The sequence below is a fragment of the Cyprinus carpio genome, chromosome B6 (genome assembly GCF_018340385.1).
Source record: "Cyprinus carpio isolate SPL01 chromosome B6, ASM1834038v1, whole genome shotgun sequence".
NCBI lineage: Eukaryota > Metazoa > Chordata > Actinopteri > Cypriniformes > Cyprinidae > Cyprinus > Cyprinus carpio.
The window spans coordinates 17533100-17543497 of record NC_056602.1 but is presented as its reverse complement, the minus strand read 5'-3'; the positions used below and the strand labels follow the sequence as shown (position 1 = coordinate 17543497).

Here is a 10398-nt window from a genome sequence, read left to right as displayed (position 1 = left end):
TCTAATTAATCCTCACTCCATCTCATTAGAATTTATTAGACAAAAAAAACTTTTTAAAAAGATTTTAATGACACTAATTCATATTAGATAATGTGGCACAATGATTTATTATAGAAAAAAAATGAGGTTTTGGACATAATTCTTACCATTATTTTGAGAGAAACCATAATAAGGAACCTGCTGGCTGCTTTCGTCCCACAGAACCAATGCATCTTCAGTTGCCCAAAATAAATGTGTTCTCAACCTCAACCACAGGTCAGACCACATTATTATGCATCTTAGCTTTAAATTACATAAAAATATAGTGTTTCACAAGTCCATTACACACAGAAAATCACTCAAAGCACAAAACCATTCACTCCCTTACACTTGGAGTTCACCTCACCATTCTCAATATAGGCTCTCTTACCACACTGTTCAGCTGACATATTTGCCATTTTACTTATTTGGGAGGCCAGTGCTTTTCTGAGGCTGGCATGCATACATCTCAGTGATGCCCCCACAAACCACACATTCTGTTATGCTCCTGTCCTGCTATAGCCGAGGCACTGCATTTTTGCAAAACATGCAAGTTTTGCAATAACATGCAGATTCTTAAGCAAACTATACATGTTCAAGAGATTTAGGCCACATCTTGAATGTGTTCTTGATTAACCCTCACGCTGTTTTGCACTGAAACAAAATGATTAATTGAATTTACACATTTTTTTTAAGGTAAGTGGTTGCAATCAACTTATTTTAGCTACATTTAAATAAAAATTTTTTAGCTGACTAACTTTCAACATTTTTATTATTTGTATTATTATTAGTAGTAAATATAGCTAAAATAAATTGTTTGCAACCACTTACCTTAAAAAAATGTTGTATAATTTTTTTCAGTGTGGGTCTGAAAAAACCTCAAACCCCTTTTGATAGCTCACTTGTATACTTCATTTTGAAATATCTGGTTGATACTTTAATTTTATGAAACTGTTATCTGTTTTGAGTGTCTTAAAAATGTTAATTTCAATATGCTGTTCTCAGATTGATATACACCTGAGTCAGAAAATAAACATTCATTCATTCATTCATTCATTCATTCATATATTATTATCCATTATTCATTCATTCATTCATTCATTCATTTAGATATTTTATAATATTCCATTTTCTTCTAATGCTAAATGCAAACATTATTTACAATGTGTTCTAGCAGAATGTTTCTTGTGTTATGATATATTGTGTATTATTTACAGCTACTTTTGTATTTTATGGTGATTTGATTTTATATGTAAACCATAACCATTTAGATTAAGAATCTATTTCAACAAATGATGTTCTGTTTATTAGAAAAAAGGTAAAAATAAGTAAATAAATAAAAAATGCTTCTGAAAATTAGTTGGTCCAAATATTGCCCCTTCATCACTGACACACAATGTAGCAATAGACATTTTTCAGTCATTTGTAAGAATTTTTAGTTAATTTTTTTTTTTTAAGTTTATTGTTCATTCTATTTTTCTACAGGATGTTCCTGATATCAGACTGACCCTAAACATAAATGGCAATACTTTTCTTCAATCTTGTTTAATAAAGTAACATAAAAATCGCCTTTTTGAAAAGTGCATGTTTACTTTGTGTTAAACAGGATTAAACCTTAATAAGATATGCCTACTCAGTTTGAACTTAGTACAGGAAAATTTGAAGGCAAAATAGGAGATTTTGAAAGTACTTCCAACGAACAAAACATGGGCCCCTGGACCCCAAACATCAAGGGAGTCCGTCTCAACATTACAGGGTTAAATCCAAATCCAGCTGCTCTGCAGAATCCATGACGGTGTTTGGATGGCGCGCCTCCTGCTTTTCACTCCTATTGTGATGCTCACACACACACACACACACACTCACTCACTCTAACGTACCCAGCGCCAACAGCCAAAGAAACTAATGCTGCCCTCTTTACCAGCGTTTGAGTTTTTAAAACTATGCCTTGACGCAATTTAGCAACCCCGCTGGAGTTCGGAAAGTGGGAGAAGTGAAAAGGGAAAGTTGGGAAGTAATCGGGGAAGTTTTTCGCTATTGCCGTGCAGGAGCGCATCGAGCCGTAATGGCGAGTCGTGCGCGGACAGGATCTCGATTCTCTCTCGCGGTGTGGAGCAAACACTCCCGATCACACTGGAATAACCTGGAGATTTCAAAGTGGAGCCTAGTCGCCCTGTTGCTGTTTGTTTGTGGTGGATTTTGTGGCGCGGATAGTGAGTTCTCGATCCTGGAAGAGGCTCAAGTTTTGGCAGTGCAGATGAAGAAGCTGTCTACTCAGGAGCTGGGTGTTCTCACCATGCAGGTAATAAAACACACTTCTAAAACTTTAGCTTGGGGTTTTAATACACTTTTCTGCATTAATAATCTTTAATGTTTTAAGAGAGCTTGGCTTGCTTTATTTATATTGAATAAAGTGCACGTTATTTTGGATAGATGCAGTTCCTGTATACTGCCATATAGTGTGTGTCTTACCTTCATGCTTATTTTACATAGTTTGCATTGTTTAAAAAAATATATAAGCGCTTTGCTCCAGAGTTATTTGGGCTTTTAAAAACGTTTAGGTAATGGCACCCTTTACAACTGCACGTTTATTGATTGACTGTTTTTATTCATGCTTGCGTGCATTCATTCATTTAAAGGCTTTATGTGATATGAATGCACAGATTTAAAACTGCATTTGAAAGATTAATTTAGTTTTCTTCGTTTCATTATTTTCCGAATCAGAACCGTCTGCAGTAGTATATTATTTTCTTCAGTCAATGTATAATCATATCTGTATTTTATAAATAGACAGTGTGTAGCCTAGCTACATTTATTTTTCCCAACTTATTAGTTAACAAAATAGTTCTTCTAGTTTTAAAAATAGAAGCGTATGTCTCATTTACAACTGCAGATTTTTATATTAATGTGGAATTATTTGGTTAATTTTATAAGCAAATCAGTTTTATTTATTTAACCGGGTGTTTTTGTAAATACAGACCATTAAATGCACTATACAATGATTTGGCGCCACCAGAACCAGGCAGATTATGTATACGCCGTGGTGTGTGTGAAATTCATGCCAATTTCACACTAATTATATGTTTTATGCGCTAAACCTCCGGCGTAAAGTTTCAAGCTCGATATACGGATATTATAATCTTCCTTTGACAATCGCCATGTATTAAGATTACACAAAAGTGTGTTTTCGCAACAAATGGTACATTTTGTTTATGGCGCTGTGATTTGTTGGCGTAAACGCGCGCACAGAGGTGGGCAGTAGGGGGCCAGGCCCAAATGGCCTTTCATCTGTGCCACACTATACTGCTGTCCTAGCTCCTCCTTTTTTTCTTTGTCACACTCAGATGTTAATAATCTCCCTCTCTCTTTCTCTCTGTCTCACACACACTATTTTCCCTCTCTCTCTCCTAACTGCACTTGGACTTACAATTGGTTGTAAATCAAATGAATGAATTACTCATGCAGCCACATTTACAAATTGGCAACCTCCACAGAATATCTGTTGTTGAGATCAATTTTTCTTCTCTTGCATTGAGCCATGTATTTAGCTAGAGTAATTTCCCACAAACTAGACTGTCTGCTTCCAGTTTAAATATTCCTGTGCCCATAAAAACATATCTGACCTCATGTGTCTACGAACTCTTTTGCACCTGCATCCTAGCTTTGATTCAAAACCTGCATCAGTGTTTGATGTATCTTTTTTTTTTAAAGTAGTTATTTTTATAGTAATTATTTCTGTTTAAGATGTCATGATTTTTTTTTCCATTCATATATGAATATTTATCTATCACGCTTTACAAAATATATTTTAGGTGTTGTTTAAAAAATAGTAAAAAAAATAGTAAAAAAAAAAAAATTTTTATTTAAGCTATCAATTCCTTAAGATGGGTTGCTCACATAAATACTCAGTTCCACCTGCTAAGTGTACTCAGGGTGGTAAATGTCATTTCGTCTTGGGTATATTTGCTTTTTTTATTTGCAATATTTCACTTCAGGCTTCTCTGAGCTCCCTCTGTTTGTCCATCAGACTGGTGGCTGTGGTTTAAGTTGAGGCTGTTTTAACCGAGGCCTCCTAATTGAATAATGATGGTAATTTTGAATCAGTGTGTGTAAAAAGTAATAGAGACGGGCTAGAGGATTGATTATGCAGACTCGGCTGGTCCTCTCATGCTTGTCATTTTTTTCTGTATCATCCCATATCAATAATTATAATCAGTATAAAATCTAATAGCTGATTGTCATTGTGATATGATTGTAGTTGAAAAATTGTGCTGCTGCTATAGGAAAAAGCCCAAACTTTTAGATGCACTTGAAATTTAAAGGGATATGCAAAATTTTTGCCATTTACTCATCCTCTTGTTATTCCAAACCTGTATGTCTGTCTTCAGAAGAATGCATGTCATGAAGAGCAAGTTTTTGTCTATGCAATAAAAGTCAATGGGATCCAGAACAATACTGGACCCCATTTACTTTCATTGTATCAAAATAATAATAATAATAATAATCTGCATTTCATATAGTGATTTTTGCTCCACAGACTGGTCTTGTAAGCAGTCTTTGTGCTGGGTTCATCAATGGGAATTAGTCCTGGTTTGAAGGACTTTTCATAGTCTCTGGGTGGGATGATCTCTTATGAAATAGCCCATTGAGACAGAGCCATTACAAATGACCCATCCAGTTAACGACAGTCCATCCATCAGATCATGGCCACTGAGGCCCCTTCAAAGAAGTCCTGTCTGATAAGCCACCCCCACCTTACTGCTGATCTGGTCCCTAATCTATAGTTTCTTGTGATCTAATTCAGTTACAGTGGATGAGTGTGTAACAGTAGGTTGTTTGTGAGCTTTCTCGTGAGTCTTTTCAGTCATGCTCAATTAGCTCTGGGGTATTTGTTGTGTTGACTGTTTACTACGCTGTGACTGTGACCTTTGGAACTGCTTCCTGCTCAAGTGCACATGCTCGCCTGAGAGAAACAGCCACTGGTCTTAATCAGAAGAACTGCGACCTACCATTAGGTTCTGTGGATTGTGCAAGATTGGTTTTCTTTGAAATTAGTTGAAGATTATATTGATGACTTCACCTTGCCAAAACAAAAACATGTTGTACCATTGTGCAGTGATTATCAGATGGGATTTCACTGGTATTAACATGGTATATTAACATGATTCTTCAAAGAATACTGTAGGATTACCATAATATCTGAAACACCATGAGATTAGCATGGTATCTCTTCCAAAGATAAACAAAAATCAGTAATACAATAGTAATTTTTGGTTCTTTTATTTTTCCTTATTGTTGGCCTTATGCTGAAACTGGTGTCATAGACAAATTTTCTGATAAATCCATAAAATTTTATTTATCAGTAATTAATTACCAGTTATGACATATTATTGATGCCAGTGAAATCAGTACAATACTGTTTAAAGTTTGGGGTTTGTAAGAAGCCTAAATTTATTTGATCAAAAAAGACAGTAAAACATTAATATTGTGAAATATTTTTGAATATAAGAATATCATTGATGAATAGAAAGTTTGCATTCATTTGAAATAATCTTTTGTAACATTCTAAATGTCTTTACTGTCACTTTCTATGTAATGTATCCGTGCAGAATAAATTATTAATTAGTTTTGGAAAAAAAGAAAAATCTTGCATATAGCATATATTTATGGTTTTGGGTTAATGACAGTGTCACCTATAAAGATAAAAGGGAAGTGGGGAAGATCTTTTTAAAATTCAGTTAAAAACACATGCGCCAAGTTCTTAGACATATACTTTTTGTATTCATGTTTTATATGGTTTTAAAAAACCCTTTATAATATTTGGAAGAAGTTTTTTAATTTCATTACCAATGTCATGTGGTGTAACCGTCAAGTAAAAAGAAATATCAAATTTTCAATTATTATTATTTTCAACTTACATACAATACATGAGTCTACACAGCCTAATAATTATTTTCAAAAAAGGTTTGTTTAATTACTCATAAAATATCTGAAATATTACTGTATGATTAAGCTTTTGGAGAGTGGCACCACATGACATGTTACATTTTTTGTTATGAAATCAATACAGTTGTAGAGCTGTAGTACAACAACTAAATTTGATGTGTGTTGCTAATGTGTTTAGGTTTTTGACTTCACTGCTCTCTCTCACCCTCAAAAATTCATAGTCTAATGCAAATTCCTTAGATTCCCAAATTGGTTTGCCCTCCATGTGCACTTGTTGCTCTCTTTTTTGCCTCCTATATCTTTTCTGCTTGGTTTCATTCTATTGTCCCTGTACTTTTGTCCCCTCACCGATTTTCAGTATCCTGTTGAAACCACTCCCAGACTCGAGTTAATAATCTAAAGCGAGCGTTCCTCACCGTCCATCGCAGCACAACATTTGTATGCTTTAATTGTGCTTTCGGCGAGGGAAAAAAGGCCACCCTAGCGGTCCTTTCGTCGGGTATCTCCATGGTAAAGTAAACCTCAACGAAGCCATTGTGGCATATTTTTCATTCACCCGAAACTTCACCATGAGGGCTTCTCATTGCACGGCTAGGATGCGCCTGTTATTGAACGACCTAGTTAGAAAGTCTGCTGTGTGGAAGCTTTTGAGAGGATGTCTTTCATTCACAATCTCCCAGAGGCAACCCCCCCCCCACCCTTTCTCTTGGAGAAGAGTCTGCCTTCTGTAGTGCCTTTATTAACCAGGAGCTGTAATTAACCGGCCTTATTTAATCAGTTTGGGCTCTTTCTCTCACACACACGTAGGGAAGAATAGAAGCTTCATGGGAACTGGCCTTTGTGGCAGTGCTCAAAAGCTTCTTTCAGTAAGTTCCTACAGGGTCGACCTGGGATGGGACATCGGGCCTTATCACAGAGTCTTCAATAGGGAGGTCTTCACACACCCTACCCTATCCCAAGGGGGATGGGGTTAGGAGACCAGGGGCCCCACAGCGCTCTTAGAAGTGGATCTGTGTTGGTGTTTGTTGGATGACTATGTGGGGAGGCTTGGTGCTTGTTCTCTCTTCAACCTTTATGTTTTTTAGAACTGTGATCTCCTTCCCCCCTCATCTGATATGGACTCACATTCACTGTGAGAGATGAGAAGGGCCTTTACTGCATTCACGCCAGACTGTTTTTCATTTCTGCTTCTTTTCGTTTCAAACCAACAGCCCCCTCTCTCCAGGGTCTAGACCGTCCTGATAACCCTCATCTTGTTGTTTGTCTCAGAGTAAAAGAAATGTATAGGATTGAAGAGTTGGATGTCGATTAAGGACTCGTTTTTTAGCCAAATTGTGATGCAATAATTGAGCAATTTAGAGGGATAATTCATTTACTCACCCACATGTTGTTTCCAAACCTGTATTTTTTTCTTGCTTCCACTGAACTCAAAATAAGATATTGACTATACACAAAAAGAGTGTTCTGACTACTCTGTTCCATACAATGAAAGAAAATGGGGATGGGTGATAAGTTGCTTTACCTATAACTTTCTGCTAAATGACTAAATCTAAAAAACATTTCAGGAATACAGCAAAATTTAAATGATTCTGTTAAAATACACAATTTAATACTGTAGCTGTCAAATGTTGTTAATATATTTAATGTTAAATATATATTTATATTTAAAGGAATCGCAATTCTTGAGTGATTTGGATTGACATGAAAGTGAAAAATCTTTTTTTATACATAATATTTTATTTATTTGTTTATTTTTTTTAAATAAAACTTTCATTTGTATATTCAGTGCATTTGAGTAAAAATTCTAAATCACTTTTCCAGTCTGACCATTTAGACTTATTTTTTTATACATAATATTTTATTTATATTATGTCATTAATGACTCACCCTCATGTCGTTTCCAAACCCGTGAGACCTCCGTTCATCTTCGGAACACAGTATAAGATATTTTAGATTTAGTCCGAGAGCTTTCTGTCCCTCCATTGAGAATGTATGTACGGTATACTGTCCACCAGAACGGCCAGAAAGGTAATAAAAACATCTTCAAAGTAGTCCATGTGACATCAGAGAGTCCGTTAGAATTTTTTGAAGCATCGAAGATACATTTTGGTCCAAAAATATCAAAAACTACGACTTTATTCAGCATTGACTTCTCTCCCGGGTCTGTTATGAGCGCGTTCACAGCACATCCGGTTCGCGAACAAATCACTCGAACCACTCGATGTAACCGGATCTTCTTGAACCAGTTCACCAAATCGAACTGAATCGTTTGAAACAGTTCGCGTCAACAATAAGCATTAATCCACAAATGACTTAAGCTGTTAACTTTTTTAACATGGCTGACACTCCCTCTGAGTTCAAATAAACCAATATCCCGGAGTAATTCATTTACTCAAACAGTACACTGACTGAACCGAGCCAGATAACGAACGAAACATTGACTCGTTCTCGTTCTCGAATATCTTATACTGTGTTCCGAAGATGAACGGAGGTCTCACGGGTTTGGAACGACATGAGGGTGAGTCATTAATGACATAATTTTGATTTTTGGGTGAACTATCCCTTTAATTAATGTTTTTTTCAGTCTTTTGATTTGATTTTGGTGTGATTTGTTTATGGTTTGTTTTTGATTTAAAAAAATCAGACGTCTTCTGGTTTAGACGTCAACAACTAAATAAGTTTGTGTTAGACACAACAGTTTTTTTTCTGCATGTCTGAACAAAGCCTATGTTAGAAATAAAACTATTAGTTGATGCTTTTCTTTGAGAACCCATTAATGTTAATTCACAGTTTAGATTTTCCTCCAGTATTTATCTTCACTTTAAAGGCTGTTGATGTAATCTTGGAGTAGTTTTCTCAGGCTGTTATTGATTGTTTAGAGAATGTGTGTTTTGAATTGACATTTTCTTTCCAGAGTTTCCAGAGCCTCATGTATTATGTATATAAAGAGTCAGTTTGATAGGGCATTGAAGTGTCTGAGGCAGGAATGTTTCAGTGTGGGAGGAGTAGAACAACCATGAAATGACAGGGTGAGGAGAACTATGTCTGTGCAGCTAAACCCATTTACTGTGAGCGGGCGAGTGAGTGAGTGAATGTACTCCACTTCATTAATCCTGAACTCTTTGATCCCATTCACACCTGCTATTAACATCCATTTACGTTCACAGTATTGAAGTGCTCACATAAATATAACTGACACTCTGGGCATCGATTCTTTTACTTCATATGCTTCTGAGAAGCAACACCAGACCAGACCTTTTTTATTAGTTTCAGGAAGCAAGTATTAGGAAATTTTAGCAAAACTTGTATTCTCCACCACAGAGGAAGGAGCTCAGATTGAAGATGGATGTGTTTAGAGATTAAGGAAGGGAGGATGAGAGCGCCCATTGTGTTTGGTCAGGTGGGTCACTCCCTGATTTAGAGATTAAAGTGGGTCCATAAATACAGGGGTCAGTAGTTTGTGTCCCATCCAAACCCTTTATCTGATAACCTTTGAGATAAGAGGGTAGGTGGGAATTCCTCTTTGTGGTACTTGGGGCACATTTCCTTTTGCTCATGGGCAGCATAAAATGGTTGGTCTCTATTAGCTTTTTGTTCCGGACCATAGCTGTTTTGCTTAAGAATCGTAACAACAGGCTAAAGCACAACATGTTGTCAGCATGCATAATTTAGGGATGCATGATACCGTTGCCATGTTGGGACCACTAGTATGAAAATAATATATTATTTTTAATAAATAAAAAAAAAAAAAAATTATTACAAAGGTAAATATGAATTAATTTTTTTGTTAAACTTTTCGCTTTTTTTTGTTTGTTTAATTGATACATCAGCACATATTGGGTATTAAATTATCATTCTTACAATTTGTCATTAGCGATGTTTCCATCATTTGCGAATAAAGCACCGTTTCCATTCAATGAGTCAAAGAGAACAAATTCACACTTCCTTATAAATTGGCACTAAATATCACTAAGAAAAGTAGGAGAAGCCACTGAATATAATAATTTTCAAACTATAAATTACTTAAACCTCAGAACGAGAACACAATAAATGCAGTTAATGCTTTCGGAGGTGGATGCCTGCTGTTTGGGAATGCAGTAAAGTAAGATAATTATACAGACATACTTTGATGACAGACATTGCTCAGGCATTTCAGAACGACTAAAACAATATTTCAGATGCTGTGCAATGAGATCAGTCCTCTGGTTAGTAAAGTTATCCCATCTCATCGTGCCAAACGTCACATGACCTTTTTTGATGCGCATGGTGATTTTTATTCAGTAATGTGTGTTTTCTTCAGGGGTCACTCCCTGATTTAGAGATTAAAGTGGGTCCATAAATACAGGGTCAGTAGTTTGTGGTCCCATCCAAACCCTTTATCTGATAACCTTTGAGATAGAGGGTAGGTGGGAATTCCTCTTTGTGGTACTTGGG

The 10398-nt window shown here is 35.9% G+C and overlaps 1 protein-coding gene across 1 annotated transcript in view; it reads left to right on the top strand.

Moving 5' to 3' along the window:
• Positions 1-1843: 1843 nt before the first annotated feature.
• LOC109054251 (VWFA and cache domain-containing protein 1) overlaps positions 1844-10398 on the top strand; it is a 66378-nt gene continuing 57823 nt past the window's right edge. Inside the window, exon 1 of the mRNA XM_042725984.1 lies at positions 1844-2320. Coding sequence (XP_042581918.1) covers positions 2084-2320 — 237 coding nt within the window. The 5' untranslated portion in view covers positions 1844-2083. The remainder of the gene's footprint in view (positions 2321-10398) is intronic.